This window comes from Epinephelus moara, chromosome 12 (assembly GCF_006386435.1).
Source record: "Epinephelus moara isolate mb chromosome 12, YSFRI_EMoa_1.0, whole genome shotgun sequence".
NCBI lineage: Eukaryota > Metazoa > Chordata > Actinopteri > Perciformes > Serranidae > Epinephelus > Epinephelus moara.
This window is the reverse complement of record NC_065517.1, coordinates 25,054,607-25,079,891: the sequence shown is the minus strand read 5'-3', so window position 1 is coordinate 25,079,891 and position 25,285 is coordinate 25,054,607. Positions and strand designations below refer to the sequence as shown.

General features: G+C 42.5%; 1 protein-coding gene across 3 annotated transcripts in view; it reads left to right on the top strand.

The window, feature by feature from the left end:
* The window catches only part of stxbp5a (syntaxin binding protein 5a (tomosyn)), a 159,793-nt gene that overhangs the window by 122,115 nt on the left and 12,393 nt on the right, over window positions 1-25,285 (top strand). For 2 of the 3 annotated variants that reach the window (XM_050058769.1, XM_050058770.1), the window contains exons 10-19: window positions 241-395; window positions 3,297-3,369; window positions 3,624-3,771; window positions 7,278-7,345; window positions 9,945-9,985; window positions 11,049-11,269; window positions 12,790-12,971; window positions 13,330-13,455; window positions 13,852-14,003; window positions 17,391-17,453. In XM_050058769.1, the coding sequence (XP_049914726.1) occupies window positions 241-395; window positions 3,297-3,369; window positions 3,624-3,771; window positions 7,278-7,345; window positions 9,945-9,985; window positions 11,049-11,269; window positions 12,790-12,971; window positions 13,330-13,455; window positions 13,852-14,003; window positions 17,391-17,453 (1,229 nt within the window). Of the gene's footprint in view, window positions 1-240; window positions 396-3,296; window positions 3,370-3,623; window positions 3,772-7,277; window positions 7,346-9,944; window positions 9,986-11,048; window positions 11,270-12,789; window positions 12,972-13,329; window positions 13,456-13,851; window positions 14,004-17,390; window positions 17,454-21,196; window positions 21,251-25,285 lie in introns of all 3 variants that reach the window. The other variant, XM_050058767.1, reaches the window with a different exon arrangement.

The following is a 25,285-nucleotide window of genomic DNA, read 5'->3' as shown; positions in this document are numbered from 1 at the left end:
TTTGGTGGTCCAAGGTCAAGGTCACTGTGATTTTGTTACACCTTGAGGGGATTTCCACAAATATGACACAAACGTTCACTTGGACTGAAGAATAAACTAATTAGAATCTGGTGGTCAAAGGTCAAGTTCACTGTGACCTCACAAAACAAGTTCTTGGCCATAGCCTAAGAACTGTTGTGCTAATTATGACATGTAAAATATGTTGAGATGCTGAATTGTGTGTGTGTGTCTGTGTTCCAGGGAGCCCTTCATAATTCTGTCTGGTGGTCTGTCCTACGACACGGTGGGCCGGCGGCCTTGCTTGACAGTAATGCATGGGAAGAGTACAGCTGTGCTGGAGATGGACTATCCTATAGTAGACTTCCTCACACTCTGTGAGACACCATACCCCAACGGTAAGTTTGTGCGTATTTTGCTGTGGATGTGCTCAGGTGGTGTGTGCATGTCTCAGCATAATATTTGTATGGGAATAGTCATCTTATCCTCCTTCCGTCAGTGCATTAGAATAACACACACGCACCTTTCTATTTTTTAATTATGTGGGATTGCTCGCCCCTGTGTTAGTGTGTTTCTGTAATAAATATGAAATTTCCCAAGGGGGAAGGATCCTATTCCAGTTTCATTATCTGACACACGGAACATTACATTTTCATTTCATCTCTTTGAACACAATAGCCTTCCATCTAAATTAAATTATTATCTTATTTCCTGTATCGAGGAGTCAACATCTAAAACACGTCAAAGTGGAGCTGACTGGGATCCAGCGTTTATATAATCCAATGTAAAGTGGGGTGCAGCATTATCTGGCATGTATACGGCTACAGGAAGGATTAGTGATTTATGTAATATTGGTAACTCCTCACCGGCAGTCTGATGTCACCACGCACTGATTTCATCTGGTAATGGACATCCCTGGGTTTTTAGATTACACAATACATGTCTGGCTGATGGTGTGTATTTGTGCATACTTAAACCAGTGTTAGTGTGTAGAGGAGGTGGATAATCCATGATGATCAGGCTGCAATGTGGTGATGCAATGTGCACACCAGTGTCTTTGAAAGTGTAGGCAGACAGAGCAAGTATTGTAACGTGTGCTAGTGTGGGCATAAAAGTAGCAGAGAGGTAAAATGTGCAGACGAAGACAAAGATTAAGAGGTGAAGTTAAGCTTGGAGATTCATTCTTTACCTTGGAAATAGCAGTTTGACAAAAACTTCTTATGACAAGGTTCATTTATTTAGGTTTTCTGATGCTGCGGTTTCCAGTGTTACTCTGTTTTGAGCATCTATTGTGAAAGGCAAATAGATTTGAAAGAGATGAAGAAAATAAAGATGTGCTACTCACAGTCAAGTTCAGTTTAGGACTAGATGTTACAATCTCTGATGCGCATACTGAGAATATGAGCGGGAGTAATAGTGCTGTCTGGGGGTTTCTGAGTGGGCACCAAAGGGTCAAGGTTAGATGGCTAGAAAAGTGGGAAAGAGCATAGGGAAGGCAGAGCCAAGGAGAGACAGTCGTTGCACATACTTTGTGGGTCATCAGGTGGGTACCCTCCTTCACTGGTGTTGGATGATAGGCCCCCGATTTTATTGTACAGGCCTTGGATTGCTTCGCACCTTTGTGGACAGACCATCTCGTAATTGTGGGATGGATTGACAGAGATGGGGCACTGATGGATATGCGTCTGGTCTCCAGGGTAGCTGCTAGACACTTAAGCACCTGATTGTACCGTAAGGTATAACAACCTTGTGTCAGGCTTGTCTTGCAGCCAACGAGAATATGTTTCAGGTGTGCTGGAGATGGGCAGAGGGGGCACGTAGGGTATTCGCCGTACCGTTGGCTGAGGGTCCTCAGAGATGGCAGGACACTGTAGGTGGCTCGTATTATGAAGCTAGTTTGAGATGCTTCCATGTCCCATACCTCCATCCACAGACTGTATTTAACACTTTTACGTGAATTTGCCATTCATGTCCTTTTTTTACAATTTTGACAGAATTTCTCTTCATCAAATAAATTATTTTTTTGTTTTGCTGATTGCCTTGGCTGTAATCAGTTTGTCTCTTTAGGTAAATCAGCAGTGAAAGTGGCCATAATTACAGTTATTCCCAACTCCCAGACATACTGTAGAGATACTGCACAGTGATCTGAAGTTGCGTAACGGGTCACAGGAGGAGGTGAATCACTTGTAGACCAGCGCCAGGGAAGTAAAATGAGAAGGACAGTGAGAGATGTAGTAACAACAGTTGTCAAAGTGTTTCAACCTTGGCGTTCTCTGACAGCCTGAAACCTGCTGCTCTGAACAACAGATAGTTCTCTAAACTACAGTTTGCATGCACACACACTGGTGGATAGAGTGCATATCTGAGGAAATGAGGAAGTGTAGCAACTCTGATGTCACTGACATGAGGGCTGGTGCTTTTTTAGTGTAATGACCAGTGTGACCAGTGTTAATTTTGGCAGCTGTTTACTTACAGCACAGCAACACTCACAGATAACTAAGCCTCCTCCCTGCCTGTCAACCAGCAGTCAAACCATAAACAAGGGATACTAAACGTGCTTTGCCTGGGAGCCACTTTTGCAAAATGGGCCTGGGGCCAGTTGCAGCAGCTCCACATAGGTCAGGTGTACGCAGGGGTGTTTGTAGGATTTTAGGACATTCAGGGCTAAGCCCATAGGTCTACCTTTTGTGGGGTGAAGTAGTCCTTTAATAAGCGTGGATTGTCATTATATTCTGTCTGTATTCACATTTTTCATCTGTCAGACCTGACCTCTATTTATTTAAGTTCTTGCTTGATGTGCTTGCTCTCCCTTGTTAGTATTCATGACTCTTATAACACTTTCAGACTGTGACTAGAATCAGAGATATGTGCAGATGACTTATTCAGCAGCAGGGTGAGCTACACTGGTTCCAGTGTTATGCCTCATAAGTTCTACATATGAGTGAATGAAACCAGGGCATTAATTTTATCAATTCATTCAAAGGTTTAAAATCTACTACAGGAGAAAATCATCTAAGGTTGAATGTAAAATTCTACTCCCAGATCAGACGGATACAAATATTTAACCAGAGCAATATCCCCCACAGACATAAATCACATAGATTAATGAATGTGAAGCGTTAAGCGTTCCTGCCCTCACGTCTTCAGGGCATGGATATGATAATAACATTTGCCATGTAAAGTCTGAGGAATTCTTCCCCTGTGGTTTGCAGATTTCAGGGGAGTTCTCTCTCCAAGAACTGCAACACTACTGAACGTACAGTGTGATGAATGACTTGTCTGGCTGTTTCTCCGCACAGATTTTCAGGAACCTTACGCTGTGGTGGTCCTTCTAGAAAAGGATTTAGTGGTGATCGACCTTGCACAAAACGGGTGAGTCCGGCTCTTTATTAAATAGCTCTTCATCATCTTTTGTTTCTTAAATGTGGGCTGAAATGTCACAGTTGGCCCATTAGTGCTCGTTATCTTCATTATATATTGTTTCTACTTTATATCATGATATAACTTCCATTCATAAATCTTATTCTATGGTATACATGCAGCACTGAATGAGATTAATGCGCTGATTCTTGGCAGACGGACTAATTTAATTAAGAGTGACTTTGTCTGTGCCCTCTCGGTAACAGTTACCCCATATTCGAGAACCCCTATCCTCTGACTATCCACGAGTCTCCTGTGACCTGCTGCGAGTATTTTGCCGACTGCCCTGTGGACCTCATACCTGCACTTTACTCTGTTGGCTCGCGGCAGAAACGACAGGGCTACAGCAAAAAGGTAATATATAGGAAAGCTTTATGTTTGTAAGCTGCATATTGTGGTCCGTGATGCGTCTTTCTTACTGTTATGGAAATCTTAATGGAAAATCTTATCAGGCTTTGGACTGAGACTCTGAGAATTAAAAAGTAAGGGCTTCTCTCCAGGTTTACAGTTTTACAAAGGAGGAGGAAAAAGAGAGAGGGAGAAATCATTTGTGGAAGAGGATGAGATACTAGTTTCTTCCCAGCAGATTTGACGCAATGCAACCACATGACATGCTTTCTGAGTTAATAAATCCCTTTCATGCATTAATTATGACCCCCTCAGACAATATTCTCTTTTCCTCTGTTGGTGTGTTAGAAAAGAATTGAAGCACTTTTTCTTTAACATGCGTTTTTCACATGCCCACTCTGATGCACAGCATGTGTTTGAGTTTTCAACAGGAAAAATATGTATTTAATAAACCGATGAATAGGATGATACACCATGTGAAAACTATAAAACAATATCTATTTGTAATACATCAAAATGTTAAGCTTAAGCCTTACCCCTCTTTTGATCTACTCCTCCCTCTTGCCTGTCCTATCACTTGCGTCTCTAGTGACTCTGCAGCCCCCAGCCCCACCTCCACCTCCCCCTGTTGAACTGTGTAAAAAACATTCCCAAAATATTGTTTTTGTTACAAAAACTGCAAGTTACATTCTAATAACATTAATTGATTGATTTACAGCCACAAAAGTTACTGCAGATTACATATTTTCAAGAACAACAAAGTCTTAGTAAAAGTAATATATAACTCTACACTGCAGTAACCACTGTGTGTGAAAAGGTTGGTCTATTTTAAGTTAAGGGTCGGAAAAATGCTTTGGGTCCGTATAGATAAAGATATAGATATAGATATACAAAACTGAAGGTAAAAGCCTACCCCAGATTCACTCTTGTTTGGGATATCCAGACCCTAACCATAACCACCTCTTTTAACATTATACTGCAGCTAGCTAATTGCTAACTACGCATTGGCATAAGTAACGAGATATAATCTTCCTATTACCCTTACTCTAACTTTTTAACATCATACTTCATAGCTAGCTAATCACAAACTTTTCATTTGCATAATTAACTAGATATAGCCTTCCTATTACCCTAACCTTTTAACATAATACTGCATGGCTAGCTAATTGCTAACTTCCCATTAGCATAACTAATGAGTTATAGCCTTCTCAATACCCTTACCGTAACCTTAATCACTTCTCTTTTAACATAATACTTCATAGCTAGCTAGTCATTAACTTGTCATTAGCATAATTAACAAGATGTAGCTTTCCAAATACCCTTACCCTACCCTTAACCACCGCTCTTTTAACATAATACTTCATAGCTAGCTAATTGCCAACTTAGCATCAGCATAAGTAATGAGATATTAACCTTCCTATTACCCTTACCCTAACCTTTTAACATTTACTTCATGGCTGGCTAATTGCTAACTCACCATTAACATAATTAATGAGATATTAACCTTCCTGTTACCCTTACCAGAACCACCTCTCTTTTAACCTAATACTTAAAAGCTAACGTAAGCTAATTGCTAACTTGTCATCAACATAATTAACGAGATGTAGCCTTATATCCCCAATACCCTTGCCCTAATCTTAACCACCTCTCTTTTAACATTATACCACATAGCTAGTTAATCACTAACTTAGCAGTTTTGTGGGGAGTTAAACTTCCAGGCTAAGGAGTAAAGGAGGCTGATCATTGACTAATGTGTAGGTATGGTGGGCAAGTCATATAGCTAGAGGGCGGGTCACGGAGCTGCTACAGCTGCAATCATACCTATTCATTGTTTGGCGTGCCTCCGCCTTGCTATATTTGCTATATTTTTTGTGGAGCTGTATCTCTTGGATGCCTGCTGCTTGGAGGCCTTGACCTCACCTGAGCGCTGTGATGGTACACATCGAGAGCAACTACTTCTGTACAAGCTTTTCAGTATAATCCTGCATAGTTTATCTTTAAAAGTTTCTTGTATCCAGGAAAGTTTCCTGCATAACTTGATACTAATTATTGGAAAAATAGGAATTTCTTTGAAAGAAAAACACAATTTTACCCCATGTAAATATCAGCAACATTTGTTTATTACTAAAATTTTACACTGTTGACTAAAAGACTCAAGTTACATTGGCAAGTACATGCAAGTTATGGAAAATGTATTGGTAGATTAAAGTCACTAGTTTGAGGACATTACTATTAGCATCAACTGTGTTTAAAGCTAATTAGAAGTCTTAGCATGCTAAGGTGGTCAACCTTGTTAATGGTACCTGATAACCATTAGCACATTAGCATTGTCACTATGAGCATGTTAGCGTGGTAATGTTAGCGTTTAGCTCACAGCTGCTACTGTAGCTGTAGACCTTTAGTCTTGGTCCTATAATTAGAACCAAATTACATACATATGTTTGGCAAAATATTTTGTAAAATAAGCTTTAATTTTGCCACAGAAACTGCTACCTGCTCCTTGTCATCACTGTTTGCCTCAATTTAAACTCCTGAGGAGAAGGAGACATGCTTTACTCTTGAAATGAAATAAATCACCACTACTCCATCATGAAATAACTCTGTGAACACACCTCCCATCACAGATTAATGATGTATAACAGAGTAATAGTATCCCGAGGGAGGAATTTTCCTTTGTGTCGTTCTGGAGAGCGGTGTCATAAAAGAGCTAAATGCCTAAATTAGAAATGTAAATGCTCCTCACTACACCCTCCAACCATGTTGCCGACAACAACAAGGTTACTGAATAAAGGACACATTACTGTATACATGGATGTCTTCGCTACAAACTCCATGCAGCATGAGGTAATTTGGCGCTGAAGTGTATTTCTCAATGTTTCCGTGAAGCTAAACGGCCTCTGTAATAGTTTCACGTTACCTAACGCTCATCCTCTCCCTTCGCACACCTCCTCTCTCCTCTCATTTTTGTCTCTTATCCCTGTATCATCCAAGACAGACCCCCTGCTCTTGCAGCCATTATGTATGCCCATGTTCTTTTGCCTGTCGCCTTGTTCTAGCTTTCTGTCGGAAATGTCAGCATGTACTGACCCAAACTGGCTGCCTAGCTGCCACACCCCCACCACCATCACCACCCCTTGTATTTTTTATTTATTTTGTGTTAGGCAAAGGCCTGGCTGAGCTGCGGGAGGGCATTCTCACATAAAGATCACCATGAGTCATCCTGATGACCTTTGTATGTGTCAACGTGTTTAAAGCCAAACCCCCCCGCCAACACGCACACACGCTCTCTCAGATGGAGACACACACTCATTGACGTGCATAATTGCAGGACGCACCGAAAGACGCGCACAAAGGATCCCTGCCTGTTTTCCCAGTGCACACTCATGTGCAATTTTATCATGTCATCTATTTCTAGAATCAATCAATGCTATTGACGCGCTGTTCATTGACTTCTACCTGTGGTCTCTCATCGGCTCTAATGTACTGTGTGTGTGTGTCTGCTGTCTATCCAGGAATGGCCTATTAGCGGTGGAAACTGGGGTCAAGGCACACAGAGCTACCCAGAGATCATCATCACTGGGTAAGACAATACTGATTTCATTAGCATTATCGTCTCGCTGCAACTCAATTACTTTCACCTCTCCTGCTCCGTCAGGTCTCCACAGCCGAGGAGCTCGTCTTGGAATATTTACTGTAGGTCTTTATATATTCCAATCATGCGCACCTCGCTCCATTTGAATGTTTATTATCCCGCTCTAAGCTGTCAACAAGGAGAGACGGGGTGTTTTTAACAGAACACACGCGCTGACATTGAGGTATGGGGGTTGGCACCAGGAGGCTTTTGCTCCTCTCTTCTTCCTTCGTCTCTCCTCACCCCTACATGCTGGATTACTATTCTGCACAGGCTTCACTCTCTTTCTAAGAGTGCCACAGCCTGCATGATATTTCTCTCCCAATCCACTCAGCTCAACTGGCAACAAAACAGTGAGGAGTGATGGAAAATAATGGCAACCGAACCATGTTTTTTTAATTTTTTATTTCGTTTTTGGACAATGTTCTTTTCTCTGGCACCAAAAGGAGAAGCCATCATGCTCAGCACCTGCTATTGAGTGCAATCCTGTGTCCACTCTATTCATTTTTAGGCATTTAGCAATATGTGGATGTTTTTGGACGTTCTGTTACCAACACGATTTAAAATACACGGCCAAAAATATGTGGACATCTGAGCATTGAGGGCAGTGTGCAATGGTAAGCATTGTCCTCTCACAGCAAGAGGTTTCCTGGTTCAAACCCAGGGTTGGGGAGCCCTTCTGTGCGGAGTTCTCCCCATGTCAGCGTGGGTTTACTCCAGCTTCCTCCCACAGTCCAAAGACATGCAGGTTAATTGGTAACTCTAAATTGTCCGTAGGTGTGAATGGTTGTCTGTCTCTATGTGTCAGCCCTGTGATAGTCTGGTGACCTGTCCAGGGACTACCCTGCCTCTCGCCCAGTGTCAGCTAGGATAGACTCCAGCACACCTGCAACCCCTAACAGGATAAGTGGCTACAGACAATGAATGAATGAATCAGAGCATTACCTCCATATGTAATAGTTGGACATGTCATTCCAGAACCTCAGAGAACTAGCAGCGTCAAAGGCCACCTGCTTCGTGGTCTGACGTAACTACATCTAGGCCAAAAGTGTTGCACATGAACACACCACAAACACTACAGCTGACGGTCAAAAAGGGCAACTGGAAGATGGTCACAATCCAATGTTGAAAGATCAAATTGTATTTACTGTGCACCACTGAAAGAGAACACAAACCATCACGAAATGTTTCTGCTGAAGAGCTCAAGAAGAGCGCTAAAGAAAAATAATGTTACCTTATGTAACAAGCTTGTTTTGGCCTCGACTTTAGCTCTATGGTTACTTTACTCATGTTGCTTATGTGCTGAGCTGAACTGTCAATCAAAGTGATTTCATTCAGTGACGGGCTCCGTTGTGCCGGCTAAATTGGCGTTGTTCAGCATGCCGACTCGGCCAAACAAAAAGCCGACAGGAGGGCAGCAGATGCTCATCAACGGTCCAACTTTGACAGCCAACCGTCGGCTTGGTGTGTCAGGGCCTTTATGCTGCTATTACAGCCTCCACTCCTCTGAAAAGGCTTTCCACAAGATTTTGGAACCTGGCTGCTGGGATTTTCTTCTACTCAGCAAGGTTCACCACCAATGTTGGGCGATAAAGCCTTGCTCACAGTCGGCATTGGGTTTGAGGTTTTGTGCATGCAAGTTTAAGGCCTCTAAACCAGACCAGACAAACCATTTTTCACAGACCTCACATTATGAACGGAGACATTGTCACGCTGAAAGAGGACAGGATTTTCTCCAAACTTTTGCCACAAATTTGGAAGCACATTATTGTGTTAAATATCATTTTAGGCCATAGCATCAAGATTTTCAATGAGTTAAACTAAGGTGAATAGCCAAACCCCTGCCAGGGATGTCCACATGGATGGATTACTGAGCATGTACAGACTAGGACGAAATTCAAAATGACCATAAACACTAGCAAAGGAAATGCAAAGTCAAAAAATAACCACAAACAACCACAAAGAGACACAAAATGACCAAAAATGACACCAAATTACCTTAAAGGGACACTTAATGTCTTTTAAGAGACACAAACGACTACAAAGACACACGAAACGATGCAGAACAACTACAAAGAGACAAAACCACACAAAGAAAGAGGAAAACCACAACAAAGTCTGTTTGTCTTGCTCCAGTAGACAGGAACCTTTTGAGTATCTGTGCCAAGGGACCCATGACTCATAGTCTGCCAATGGGTGTCCATATACTTCGGGCCATGTAATATATGTTCTGGTTAACAACTTTTACTGAAGTCATGAAAATCATCAGTGAAACCTCTCATAGGGGGGATCTGTGGTGTTAAATGATTAATTTGGGACCAAACAAAATATTGTACTTTGTCAGTGTAATTTTTTTTTTTTTTTTTTTGTAATTTACCTGACATCAGATTTTGTGTCTTCAGTTGATATTGTACAGATGTTTTTGTGCTGCAAATCAAAGAAACTTTTTATTTTGATCAGAGTAGAATTCAGGACAGAAACTGAAATTCGTCTCTGTCTTGTCTCTTCACTTTTCTCTTTTCTCTGTCCTCCTCTGTTGAATTCCCAGGCATGCTGATGGAACTGTGAAGTTCTGGGATGCCTCTGCAAGTGAGTTCCCTCAGCGGCTCAGCTTTGTTTATGCTTCACAAGATTATAATTATTGTTTTGTGTTGTTAAGCTCAAGGAAAGGAAACTGTAAAAACTTTTCTAAAACTTATTTTTCAAATAAACTAAATTTGAGTACCAACCTAGACACATTCAGTATGAACAAAATAAGTGTTTTTTAGATTAAAGAATACTTCAACCCCCAAAATGAACATTTGTATATCAGTTGCTCACCCTGTGTTGTGCTGCACTTGTGAAGAAACCTTTGTTTTCTCCTCAGTACTTTCCAAACAGACAACCCTTTCTGATGGGGAACTAAAAATAAAGCTGATGTATGCTCTCTTCAAAGCCAGACTCCATTGACAAAAACAGTAATTGTATCTTGCTGAACACAGGAGCTGCAGGTCTACTGCTGCCTCAGTCAGTTAGTTTGTGTTATTCTGTGACTTTGGTGTTTTAAAGAGTTATCTTTGATTCACCCAAGGAAGATATTAACACAAACAAACAAACTGATTGAGAAAGCGGTAGACCAGCAGCTCCTGTGTTCAGCGAGGTAAAATTACCGTTTTTGTCAATGGAGTCTGGCTTTGAAGAGAGCATAGATAAGTTTCACTACTGGTTTAGTTCCCTGTCAGAAAGGGCTGTGTGTTTGGGAAGTGCTGAGCATACGACTGGATAAGTAAGACTTGGATTGTACTGTACAAGTTGTGTGAGAATTTGTAAGCAGATTTTTTGATATAGTTTTTAAGTTGATAAACGAGGACCCCTTTTACTTCAGTTCATCCATCATTTTTCAGTTTGGGGATTTTTGGTTCGCACTCCATAGGCATGCAAGAAAAACGTATATTTTTTCAACAAATTCAACATAACATGGGGTGAGTAATTTATACCAAGAGGTCATTTTAGGGGTCAAGTATTCCTTCGAGTCTTGAAGTAGTAATGAATTTTCTCAAGTTCAAAGCACTACATTTCCTCTGATTTCACATTATTCAGAGTCAGATTCGATATGTCTGACTTTCCTGGATTGCAACTGACACTTTGCTCTTTTCTCCTTTCTTTCCCCCAGTAATGCTCCAGGTGCTCTATAAGCTCAAAACAGCCAAGGTGTTTGACAGAAACCGGTCCAAAGAGGACAAGGGCAGCACCGAGGTGTCAGACGAAGACCCCTTTGCCATTCAGATCATGGCCTGGTGCCCCGAGAGCCGGATGCTGTGTGTGGCCGGGGTGTCAGCCAACGTTATCATCTACCGCTTCAGCAAGCTGGAAGTAACTACTGAGGTGGTGCAGGTGAGTAAGACTTTAGAATCCAGGTGAAATGTGTAGTTTTCAGTACAAATACAGAGGACACGTTCTCTTCTCCTATTGCAACCACAAATTCGGGACATGATGCAACTCTCCATCAAGAATACATTGTGCTTTTATTTGTTATTCTTTCCCCTCGACAGTCACTTCCTCTGCTGTTCTAAGATGCTGAGACATATGCACACACTCACATGCTCTCAAAGATCTGCCTAGTCAAAGGCAGTATGGTTGCTATGCCAACAGACGGAGCAGTGAACAAGCAAAACTAGACTGTCATTATAATCCGCCTTGATAGCGGCGTAAGTGCTTCTGGGGGTGTGATGGGAGTCAGTGTTTAATGACACACTGTAAAGAGAAATGCTGTTTAATCTGTGTGAACATGCTCACAGCTCCTATATTACAAGAGAGAGGCTGCGCGCATACTGTACATGCTTAGTTTCTGTTTTTTGTTTTTATCGCTGGAGCGGTGGAGTGTTAAATTGGTACCCCAGCAAGACACTTTGTTTATTTAGAGTTTTGGCAACATTCTCCTTGCTAAGCGGTCACTGCTGTGGTGGTGTTGTTGCTCTGGACTGGCTCTAGACAGAGATCACCTGTCAATCAAAGCGCGTAGGAGGTGCGGGGATGTGTTTTTCCTCGCAGGTCTGCGAATTTATTTTTATTTTGTAGCCGGGGCCCTTAATGTGTTCTGCACAGTTTGTCCAGACTATCCAATCCCTTTGTTCTGCCAAACAAACCGGGCTCACAGCAAAAAAAAACTTTCATGAATTTGTCGAGTTGAAGCACCTTGCAGCAGCCACCTTCCTGCTGGAAGTGTTTCCTGTGTGTGACTGCCAGCGAGTGCTGATACATGTGTCAGAGAAAATTTTGGGCCCCTTCTTTTTTCCTACACTGACTGGGATGTGGATCAGTAGATATGCAGTTGCAGCGAGCTGTAATTAGGAGAACAGCCTCCCTTCCCACAAGGTCAAACACCTCTGTAACCTCGCAGAAATGAAGGTAGAGGAGGACGGAGGCAGGCGGGAGTGAGAATCTGAAGAAGGCCACCCATCAGTCTTCACTCCCACATGTCAGAGGGGCTAATGAGACTGACAGAATGCAAAACAGAGGAGCTTATGAACATTGTGTGTGTCTGTGAGTTTTGGTGGTGTGTGTGTGTGTGTGTGTGTGTGTGTGTGTGTGTGTGTGTGTGTGTGAGACTGTGACTGTGCGAAGGCGGAGGTTGCGGAGAAGTAGCCTGAAGGAGGACTTAGAAGGAATGAAATATTCAGTATTGGAGGACCTCTTTGACTCTCAATCTGCCTACACACACATGCACAGACACACACACACACACACACATCAAACACATCTCTATTATCAAAGTGACTTTGTGAGTGTGTGGATGCAGCTCATGGACTCGATGACTTCTCCGTCCTCGGAGGAATTCATGGAAAATTGTTCTCCACTTTTGTAAATCTGATAATATCTTGCACTTGCACCTGTGTGTGTGTCGTCTTCTGCAGCTACTAGAGGTGCGAATGCAGTACGAGCTGAACGACATAGAGTCTCCAGACGGCGGGGGCGGAGGGGGAGAACAGACATCGGCGCTTCCCACCCCCGGTGCCTCCCCTCAGACGAGCGGCCCACCTTCACACCCCTCCACCAGCAGCAACAACTCTGACGGCGGCAACATGCCCTGCCTCAAGTATGACACACACACACACACACACACACACACACACACACATACAGATTACATAAACTCTCATAAGCACCACACATTCTCACACACACTCATGCACACAAGAGTCTTGCCTTTTGCCTCAAGCACTCTTGCACAGACTTAGTCAGCGCCTGAAGCGTTCTCAGCCACGGCCTCCCCATCATCCCCTCGCAGCCACTCATGCCAGACCCTCAACACACAGCGGCTTCAGAGCTGCAGCTGCACCACTCATCGTTCTCTTCATGAAACCCTTTTTTTTAATGTCTCTTTCCCTTTCACTTTCTTGCTCCTCGCCGTCCCTCCTCCTCCTCCCCATTCCACTCTTTCTTCTTCTCTCCAGAGTGCGAAGTACTCCTCTGAAGCAGTCCGCAGGTTACCAGGTAGATTTGGTGGTCCAGTTAGTGTGGGTGAGCGGAGAGCCCCCGCAGCAGATCACAAGTCTGGCGCTCAATTCCTCCTACGGCCTGTAAGTATACAAACAGGAGCGTTGTTGTTGAGACTGATAAGTGCACACCATCCTTATCAAGCTGTATCATCTTAAGGTGAAAACTAAAATGACTTAAATCTATAATGACCATCTCACCCAGACAAAATATGCAAAGTGGACACACATACAATTTTGCAATTCAAGCAGCAACCGCTCACGGCTACAGTGACAACCGGGCCTGTCAACGCGATTTATGATTGCAAGGAAAATTTGGAGATTCCAGCTGTTTTTGTGCTCTGACTACAGTGTTTTTAGTCCTAAAAGCTAAATCAAATCTCATATGCTTCTCTCCTCTTTTCTCATCTTTCTTTCTCTGACTCCCCCCGCCCTCCTGTTTCTTCCACTTCCTCCCTGAATCTGTCACCCCCTCCCCAGTGTGGTGTTTGGCAACAGTAACGGTCTGGCGGTGGTGGACTACATCCAGAAGACGGTAGTGCTAAACCTGGGGACGGTCGAGCTTTATGGCTCCAATGACCCCTACCAGAGACAGCCGCGCTCGCCAAGAAAGACACGACAGCCTTCTGGAGGTAATGAGGAAAAAGGGATAAGAAGGACAAGAGAAAGAAGTCAAAACTTTTCCAACCACACACAAGAACAGAAGTTTGTTTTGCTTATTTGCCATTACAGTGCAGCCATAAGACCTAACAGTCCCATGTCTACAGTTGACTAACCATACATCCAAGCTTTTTCCCCCCCAAAATCAAGTCAGTTTTTCTTTATATAGCACAATAGCTTAACAAAACTTATCTTAACTTTTCATATAGACCAGTGGTTCCCAACTGGTGGGTCGCAGTTCAGAAGTGATCTTCTTGTGTTTCATGGGCCAGACGTGGCCGTCCAAGAGGTCAGGGGGTCTGGCATCGTGTGGTTCTTTTTGCATTCTTGATATAGGATGGAAGTAAAGTAACGTTAGTTGAGCACGTCAGTCGAAGGTCCATAGGTGTAGAGCAGAAAGCCCTCCACAGTAAGGATGCGAGTCTCCTCCTTATGGTCAGATATTGGGACAATCTCAGTATCCAGGGTGTTACTGACACCATGAGACTTCTCAAACTTCACCGGGTTGTCCAACCAAGAATGAGGCTGAATGTATTGAGCTACGTGGACCTTGAACTAATGACTAAGGAGAAATCTGGACCCCGAGGTTGGACCAGTTGGGAACCACTGGGCTAGACTTTACTCTTTGTATCTGGTGAGACCCAACAATTCAAACCAAGTCCAACCAAGAGCAAGCACTCATTACTTTGTTCCGCTGTGTGACAGTGGCAAGGAAAAACTTGTTTTCATAGGCAGAAACATCGAACACAACCACGACTCTGTGATGGGCGGCCATCTGCCTCTGCCGGGTTGATCAATCAAAGGTTAGACAGCTGAACAGCAACCTTGCAAATCAGTCCCGGCTAAGCAGGAGATCACTCAGATCCGATTCTTTCTCCACATGTATGTACACACACTCAATGCTTAATCGTTCTTTCAGCCCCACAAGCTCAGATTGTTTAGCTGTTAAACAGAAGTCCTGAGCATGATTTTTTTTTTCCCTTATAGTGTTTTTGAATTTCTGCCATTAAGCTAAAACTGTGCCTCAGCATCTGAATATGCTGAGCTGAACTGTGATCTGCAGATTCTGTTCCTGTCTTAAAGGCAAATGAAACAATCAAGGACAATTGCACAGAAGTTCACAGAACATAAAAAATACCTCTCGTCAAGGCATATTAACGGAATTCTTCACTCGCAAAATAACCATTTGTATATCAATTACTCACAGTGTGTAACCTTGAATTCATGAAGAAGTTTTTGTTTTTCTTACATGCCTCCGCAGTTAACTAAGAATCCAAAAGGGGAGAGATTCTTCATTAATTGGTTTGGGGACCTCAGAATTGCATCTCTGCTTTCTTTAGATGATGTGGTTCTGTTGGTTACATCACACCGTGGCCTGGGGCGGTTTGCAGCCGAATGTGAAGCGGTAGGGTTGAGAGTTAGCACCTCCTAATCTGAGGCCATGGTTCTCTGCTGGAAACTGGTGGATTGCCCAGTCCAAGGTGGGGGTAGAGTTACTGCCGCAAGTGAGGGAGTTCAAGGTTCTTGGGGTCTTGTTCACGAGTGAGGGTAGAATGGAGCGTGAGGTGGATGGAGGTTTGGTACTGTGTCTGCAGTGATGCAACAGACCGTCATGGTGAAGAGAGAGCTGAGCCGGAAGGCGAAGCTTTCAGCTTACTGGTCCATCTACGTCCCAACCCTCACCTATGATCATGAGCTCTGGGTAGTGACTGAAAGAATGAGATTGCAGATACAAGCAGCCGAAATGAGTTTCCTCCGTGGGGTGGCTGGGCTCAGCCTTAGAGATAGGGTAAGGAGCTCGGAGTAGAGCTGCTGCTCCTTCGCGTTGAGAGGGGTCGGTTGAGGTAGTTTGGGCATCTGATCAGGATGCCTCCTGGGCACCTCCTGTTAGAGGTGTTCCGGGCACGTCCCACTGGTAGGAGGTCCCCAGGGCAGACCCAGAACACACTGGAGGGACGACATCTCTCATCTGGCCTGGGAACACCTTGGGGTCCCCCAGTAGGAGCTGGAAAGCGTTGCTGGGGAGAGGGACATCTTGGATGCTTTGCTTGGCCTGCTGCTCCCGCGACCCGGCCTCAGATAAGCGGATGGAAATGGATGGATGGATGTTACAGCACTGTCACCGTCAGCGCACGCTACTCATTTGCAAAAGTGCTCTATATTAAAGGTATTCAAGGTAACAGGCCGTCAGTAATTGATATACAAACGATCATTTTGCAGGTGAAGTTTTAATGTAGGTGGACAAACACATGACAGGTTTAGAGATGTTGAGCAAAATAACTCCTAGAATGCACTAAAAGGCGAAACCATATTCTGTATTCAAGGTTTATTATCAGTAAAGGTCTAAGAGTAAAGATAGAATTTTAATAGCATCTCAGTGAACATTACGATGAGTCTCCAGTAACCCCGCAGGTCCAAAATGTCCCTGAACTGAGCTGTAAACTGATCCGAATGTGAGAACGATTGAAGTCATAGAACAACACACGTTGCATCTAAAACGATGCCGTCCAGGGGTTTGTTCACAAAGCTGATACACAGCGGAGCACTTTGACTACACAAATACCAACTCTTTGTCTGTCTGTCTTCCTCTTTTTCTCTTATTCACTCACACACACTCTCACAGCCCATCCCTTGTACACACATTGCCACTGCAGACTCTCAGTACTGCTAATAGATAACAAGATGCCTTCTGTATGGACACACTGCCACCCTGTGTTAGACGACGGTAGTGCAGCCACGTCAAGGATGCCGCAGTGTCATGACGCTGCACTGCCCATACTTAAGCAAAAGTTTGATGGATGAATTATGAAGCTGTGGATGCCGAGGGATATATTTTCGGTGTTTGTGATTGTGTATGCACAGATAAGCTACGCATGCAGACACAGGAACGCTCACATACACACCAGCACGTGCACATGTAAATACACAGAGCATCTGGTGTCAGTGACTGGTGAGCAGTGGGCTGGCACCTGTCAGAGCTTGGCGAGTGCGAGCAGTAATCAGGCGTCCAGCTGTGTTTCTCTGCCAACAGGGACTGCTGTCTGCTTGGCTTTCTGCCTCACAGGACAATGTCACACACACACAAACACACACACATTTATATACAAACACGCACGCGGCAAATGGAGGAATTAGAATGGATGAAGAAACATTAAGAGATGCAGAAAGTCTTGGTCAATCTGTTGACGTGTCAGGAAACCAGACGCAAACAGCAATCCCAGTTGATACTTAAGGTTTTCTCTGCAGTATATTATAAAGTATAAAAGGGTGGTGTCACACTCTCACAGACTGAACCCCCCATTGGTTCTTTTCGGCTTGCTTTACTTTGCATTAATTGAATTTTGTGATCTCCGCTGCAGGTCTGTGCGACATCAACGAGGGCTCCGCCACATCAGAGGACCGCTGCAAGTCCCCTACTTCAGGTAACATGTCCTTCAGCGTCTTATTAAAAGTGAAGTGGGAGAAATATAGCAGGGGCTTTGTGTTATCTAGACGTAAAAGCCAAACAGTGAGGCAGTGAAAAAAAATAGACCCTATAATACCACGTATTTGAATGCAAGAGGAGTATCGGTTTAGGGAGGAAGATTAATGTTTCAAAAGAGCCTCTACTTTTAATACTGTTTTATTGAAATTGTTGCTCATCTAACTGGAACTATACTGAAGGTTTTTTTCCGCTGAACCGTAAAATTGTCTGGCTGTCAATTTTCATTCTACCTCAGTCTTGAGAAATGCACTGTTTGAGTCTATTACCATGTGAGTTTTTGAGAGTATTTCCCCATTTGTGCATGCATACTTTTTTTTTTAACACTTTGCAGAGCTCAATAGGCGGAATACAATTTTGTTTTAATCTCATGTGGTATCGTGGAAAACTGGGTTTTAGGCTGTGAACGTATCCCGTGTCTGTGATGCTAATTCGGTGTGACAGCTCAGAGTTATGAATGAAATGAAACAAAACTCTGCATTCTGGCAGAGAAACCCATTAATTTACATTAATCAGAGAATAAGTTAAAAAGTAAAAGTTCAACCTCAAGCGCCCTGGGTATTTTCACATATTCAGTAACTGCGTAATTGTATAATTGTGAAACATATTCTGCAGTTGAATGTATTATACACTCACCGGTCACTTTATTAGGAACACCTCAACCTCCTTTTGCCTTCAGAACTGCCTTAATTCTTGGCGGCATAGATTCAGTAAGGTGCTGGAAACATTCCTCAGAGATTTTGGTCCATATTGACATGATAGCATCCACGATCTCCCGTTCCACCACATCCCAAAGGTGCTCTATTGGATTGAGATCTGGTGACTGTGGAGGCCATTGGAGTACAGTGAACTCATTGTCATGTTCAAGAAACCAGTTTGAGCTTTGTGACATGGTGCATTATCCTGCTGGAAGTAGCCATCAGAAGATGGGTACACTGTGGTCATAAAGGGATGGACACGGTCAGCAACAATACTCAGGTAGGCTGTGGTGTTTAAACCATGCTCAGTTGGTACTAAGGGGCCCAAAGTGTGCCAAGAAAATATCCCTCACACCATTACACCACCACCACCAGCCTGAACCGTTGATACAAGGCAGGATGGATCCATGCTTTCATGTTGTTCACACCAAATTCTGACCCTACCATCTGAATGTTGCAGCAGAAATCCAGACTCATCAGACCAGGCAGCGTTTTTCCAATCTTCTATTGTCCAGTTTTGGTGAGCCTGTGTGAACTGTAGCCTCAGTTTCCTGTTGTTAGCTGACAGGAATGGCACCTGGTGTGGTCTTCTGCTGCTGTAGCCCATCTGCTTCAAGGTTGGACGTGTTGTTGGTTCAGAGATGGTCTTCTGCAGACCTTGGTTGTAACCAGTGGTCATTTGAGTCACTGTTGCCTTTCTATCATCTTGAACCAGTCTGGCCATTCTCCTTTGAACTCTGGCATCAACAAGGCATTTTCACCCAGAGAACTGCAGCTCACTGGATATTTTCTCTTTGTCAGACCATCCTCTGTAAACCCTAGAGATGGTTGTGTGGTTGTGATTGGCTGATTAGCTATTGGCGTCAACAAGCAGTTGAATAGGTGTACCTAATAAAGTGGCCGGTGAGTGTATCAGTCACCAGATTGACTTTCGGCTTGGATTTTGAGCAGGGATCCTTCTTCAGTTAGATACTCAAATGTGTCTGAAGCAGTTAATATGATTAAACACAAACCAACAACACCCATTGTCACTCTGTATATTATGCAACGCTGCCACGTTGCTATATTCATCCCATTGCTGACTGTGTAAAGGAACTACACAGCGACAATCAGATGTTCTGTTGCTCTTTAGCTCGTCTCTTTCTTAATCTACGTCATTAGTATTTCAGCTGAAGGTGCTTGAAGAAAGAACAGCCCAGATCCATCTCATTAGGGGTAGTGTGGCACTGAAAATAAGGAGCTTTTTAAAAAGGTCAGACAGAAAACAAATCTCAAAGTCTGGAGTCCCGCTTCAGGTATGATGACTGTCTCAACCCCCCCCCCCCCATGTCTGGTGCCACCAGACTGTGGTCTGATACATCTGTCTGCGCTGCATTATTCATAGGACAGGGAGAGAGAGATAAGGCGCCTTCCTCTAAAAGAAAAATCTGCCGTAACAGTCATTTAGTCCGGGGCTACACTTCTTTTTATGTTTTCGGTCGGTGATAAAGTCTGCGGGTGAAAGAAAAATAATTTAGATTAATTTTCATGCAGTTTCACCTGTCTTACCTTGAAATAAGTTTCTGTTTGATGAATTAGGACTCCATTAGTGCCAGAGGAGATTCATTTCATTCAAGAAAACCCGTGGAATAGTTGGATTTGCATTAAAAACAACAGTTAATGTTAAACCAATTACAGTAATAGGATGGATGGACTTATTTATTATGCATTTAACATAGTGAGGATACACACACACACACAGCATGACAAAAACATAAGGGGAGGGGGGGGGGAATATCAGAGCATCCCCTGACTAGATTTACAGGGCAGGCAGTTGTACACAGCGTTCTCTCATCTGTGAATTTGTATTTAGGGTGCAGGGTTTTTACATCAGACAACAGGATATTTAAGTTAAACCAGTGACTTTTGAACCAGCTTTATTGATCTTTAAGGTTCAGTGTGTAGGATATAGAGGGATATATTGGCAGAAATCAAATACAATATGATAAGTATGTTTTGTTTGGTTTAAAATCACCTAAAAATAAGGATTGTTGTGTTTGTTATCTTAGAATAAGCCATTTGTACCTACATAGGGAATCGGTCCTTGTACATGGAGTCTGCCATGTTGCACCGCCAGTAGCCCAGAATGGACAAACCAAACAATGGTTCTAGATTGGGCCCTGCATATTTTCATGTTATTCATCATAGTTAGCAGACCATCTGCCATGAGAGCATCAGAAAACTAATTTATTGAGTATTTTTACCAGTTTAAATAACAGGGTCAATTTGTTTTGGAAGGCAAGAGACCCCTGCAGATAATTCAGCTCCCACTAAAAACCTCCTGAACATCTAGTTCATACGTTATCAAAGAAAAAAGGTTAGAACACATTAGCAGGTACTGGGCTAGCGGCTCGTCTATGACAAACCAAGCAGTGTCGGAAAAACACTGATTTGTAGTGTGAAACTGCTTTATTCAGTATTTTTACCGGTTTAAATAACGGGGTCCGTTTGTTTTGGAAAGCAAGAGATCTCTGTGGATGATTCAGCTCCCTGTAAAAACCTCTTGAACGTCTGGTTTATAGGTTATCAGAGAAAAAAGTTGAGCACACATTAGCAGGTGCTGGGCTAGCAAACCGTGTGTGTCGGAGAAACACAGATTTTATTCACTATTTTTACTGTTTTAAATGTTTTGTTATGGAGAGGACAGGACTTCTGCGGATAATTCAGCACCTGATAAAAAACCCCTTTACAGTCAACACCGAAGAAATCCAAACCAGGAGTTACCACTTTGCACATGGGAGAGGTTTCAGCCAGTTGCAGTGTACAATCCTCACCAGTAGATGGCACCAAATTCAACACACTGCTCCTTTAAAAGGCCAGTTTGCTGCTAAGGACCCCAAACACAGTTATTCACCAGGGTAATTAGAGATAGCGTGTGTTTAGTAACAAACCAAAGGGTGTGTCTAACTTCACATTTACTCTACTTTCCCCCTTACACCCTCAAAAGTGTTGACGTCAAACAGCAATCTACAGCAATTCTACAATGGAGGTGGTAGAGGAGGTAAGATTGGCCAAAGATCTTCATGAGAGGCTGTTTAGGCAGGACAAAGTCTAGATTTGTCCCCCCCTTGTCTCTGTCTTTCGTGTCATGGTCACCACAGTGAAAAGAAATAGATAACAGAAGAGAGAGCTTCAGTCCTGGGTTAGCTTCTGTTCCACTGTCTTTTGGTTCTCACTGTATTTGATTATTAACAACAGTTTGTTTTCTTGGTTAACATGAGAAGGAGCTCATATGTTACGTCTGTATTCAAGTATATGTTTAGAAAACTATACACCGAGAACTGAAGGCTCACGGAGCGGAGGCTAACCTCGAAGCAGGGCAGGAATTCAGATGTCTGTACACACACAATACAGCTTCATTGCCTTAAACACACACTGCATGCTACATGTACGTAGCACGAGTGTCATATTGTAAGTGTGCCTGCGTGTGATTATCTGTCCTGCCCTCCAACAGCAGATCCCTGGTGTTTATAATGAGTTACATGATTGGCTCTGTCCATAGTATGGCGACACCACAGCGGAGAGCAACTCATCTGTCCAACTGTGTCTTTGTGTACCTTCAGTGTGTGTTGATGAAACAGATAAGTGCATATCGACTGCTCAAAGTAATGCTTTGGTGTTCTGGATCCTCTTTCAGATTCAGGTGATGATGTGTAGGTATCTAAAATGACTGCGACATCACAGACCGGAGCTTTGACCTTGCCCAGACCAACGTCATGGATTATTTTTTAACTAGCCCGACCTCATTTAATTAGCCTGAACCCTGTTAAAAGTTTCACGTGTTTAAAAAGTCTCAGAATATACAGCACATTTTCCCAATCCTCCTATTAGCTTTGTTGCACCTGCGAGGGCAGAGAGTCCACTTTATTATTCCTATTGATTCAAGGAGTTTGGTGACCTCACGTAACTCCCCTTAAAGCTCCACCCAACATCTACCTGAGTAAATGTCTAATTACCAAGAATAAGTGAAGACACCTGTTGATATGCGAGTAAATGTGCTTGTTTTTTTAATGAAAACAAAAAAATGTAATGAGTCTAATCTTGAGGGTGTTAAAGATGTTACAGGTTTTTCAGGGTTTTTGTATATTTTTTTGATTTGTTAAGGTGGGTTTCCTTCAGTCTTCCAATCAAAGCTAGCCATTATCTCATAACTAACGAAACATCTAAGTGAACGCATGGTGAATGCCCCCTTTCATCATTTAGTGTCCTCTACTTCTTTTCCCACAGACAGAGAAATAACATCTTAAACCTTCATTCATTGCTGCTTTTCTTTTTCCATAGGAACACTTCACCCCTCAAACGACCATTTGTGTATTAACTACTCACCTTGTGATATGTCGAATTCCTAAAGAAAACCTTTTCTTGTCTGTCTCAGATGAACGAAGAATCCAAAAATGGAGGAAATTGTTGATGGATTGAAGTCATAGGGATCTGTGTTTAACCTTTTAAGGTCCTCACCAAGAAAAAAGCTATGGAAGAATTATTTCTTTGCATTTTTTATGTTATTGGGGCACTAATAACAAGAATCAATGATTATTATTTTTACAGACCCCACAGTTTTTTAATTACAGACCTCTACCAAATGGTTGAGAGGTCGCTTAATGGTAAAAGTACCTAATACGTTATTATAAATGTATAATAACAATAATATGATAATTTAATACCTAGAAATACAAAAAGAAAGTAGAAAAAGCCAAATAACTGTAAAACAAGTCAATTTTATTAACAAAATAGCGAAGTACACAAACTTGTGCTGTGTAAAATAACAAATCAATTCCAGTACTTTCAATAAACAGTACTTTCGGGGCCTTTATTTATTTCCCCCTCTCAAATTAACAAACAAAGAATCACCCATGGGACCATGTTCAACTTCTCAGCTGTGCTGTGTAAAATATCAACTTATTTTACTGGAAAACGTTGCACTTTACACATTTCCATCTTGACACACCCTTTGGGCAGAGGCTGCACCGCCCCCGGTTGTCAATGTGACGTGGCCAATGTCCGTAGTTGTCATAGCTCACATCTGGTTGTGGTCGTGGGGGTCTTGAGGGGAGGCTCTTCTTCTGAGTGGACATCTGTGGAGGATGGTCGGCCTGGTGGTGGAGAGGCGGAGGATGGTCGGCTTGGTGGTGGAGAGGCGGAGGAAGGTCGGCCAACTCTGGATGCTGGCTTTTTGGCTTGCTTCAAACAGTGGGCCACTGCCAGGCGGAACCTTTTCAGAGGCATTGGTTTCTCATTCAGTAGTCCACAGTCTCTCTTGTAGACTAGCCAGGAATTGGCGATAGACAGGTCAAGGGCGTAGCCGAACAGGGGGAAGTACCATCAGCGGGACTTGGCAGGGGTCTTGTAAAGGTGGACCAGCAAGATCAATACCTCCCATATGCTCATTGTAGGCAGGAATGAGTGATGGGCATGGAATGTCAATCTTAGCTTTTTCGTCTTTGCTCCACCGTTTGACTGTTGAAAGAGGCATGATCCCACAGGCATTGCTCAGAAGGGTGACACATTTGTTGTCATACCATTTCACTGCGATAACCCCTTCAGTAGACCGGTAATCAAAAGAAATAAAAATGAGGAATTATGCACATAATATGTTGGTATACCTACAAGTCAGTTGTTTTAATTTTCTATATAGCCTATTTATCATATTTACAATAAAAATAGCTCAAAAGTGGTAAAAAAAATCATACTGATATACTTTTTCTTCAAATATATAATGCAATAACATCAAACAAATGAGGAGTAAATATTCCTACATTGTTTTACTTAATAAAAATTGTAAATGAACTTCATCATGACATCACATTATGGCTTTTATCATAAAATGACAAATCTACTGTTTGGCTGAGCATGATTGTTAAACAGTAAAGAAAATAATTCTTAATAATCACATTAATAACATTAAATGTGTGATATTAACAACAATTTATGATCAGAAATGTTTTTTTTCACAGCAAATAGCACATTTTAATTAGATTAGCTAACTTCTCTACCTTTACCATAAAGTGACAACTCGACTGTTTGGTAAAGCATGTTTTTAAAAAATTATTTGACCGTTATAAAACTTATTTTTGTGGTATCAAGTTACATAAATCTGTTTAGTAACATCTTTGATGCTAAACTATGTCAAAAAAACAAACTTACCTTTGGAAATTTCAGAAGAAATTGTCTTCATGTCAGGAGAGATTTTTTCGTTTTTCACTTCCTGTTTGGAAGCTGACTCAGAAGGCATGCTGCTTAAAGGTACAGTGACATCTAGTGGATGTTTTTAGCTTAACATACCTAAACCGAGTGGTAGAGATGGCTCAGTCAGGTTGAGTTAAGTTCAACACATTTATCAATAAGAAATGGTGACTGAAAATGTGCTCTACCAAATGGTGGAGCAGGCCCTTAAAGGGTTAACAAAAACTATCAAAACAACTGTTTATAAACTCTCACAAAACTCATGCAGTATAATCTGAGTCTCAGCACTTCCCAAACAGACTGCCCTCTCTGACAAGGAACTGAATGGAAAGTGAAACTTGTCTGTGCTCTCTTTAAAGCCAGACTCCATTGACAAAATGATGAATTTTACTTCACTGAACACAGGAGCTGCTGGTCTACCGCTGCCTCAATCAGTTAGTTTACTTGTGTTATTGGTGCTTTAACGGGCTAGTTTGGATTCGTAAAAGTCACACAATAACACACACAATAACACAAACAAACTTCCAGTTTAGGCAGCAGTAGACCAGCAGCTCCTGTGTTCAGTGAGGTAAAATTACTGTTTTTGTCAATGGAGTCTGGCTTTGAAGAGCGCATTGATGGAAAGCAACAACTGTGGTAATACACATGGAAGATAAAGACCCCTACTGAATGTCAATCGTATGGGCCCATTCCCTTGCAGAGCAGAGACCTACGCATATTAAATATTTTGGCTAACAGAGTAATTAACATCATCGCTCAGATTATATATCCAGACCAAATAGGCTTTATTTCTGGGAGATATTATGGGGACAATCTTAGCAGAGTGTGAAATATAATGAGTCAATCAAAATCC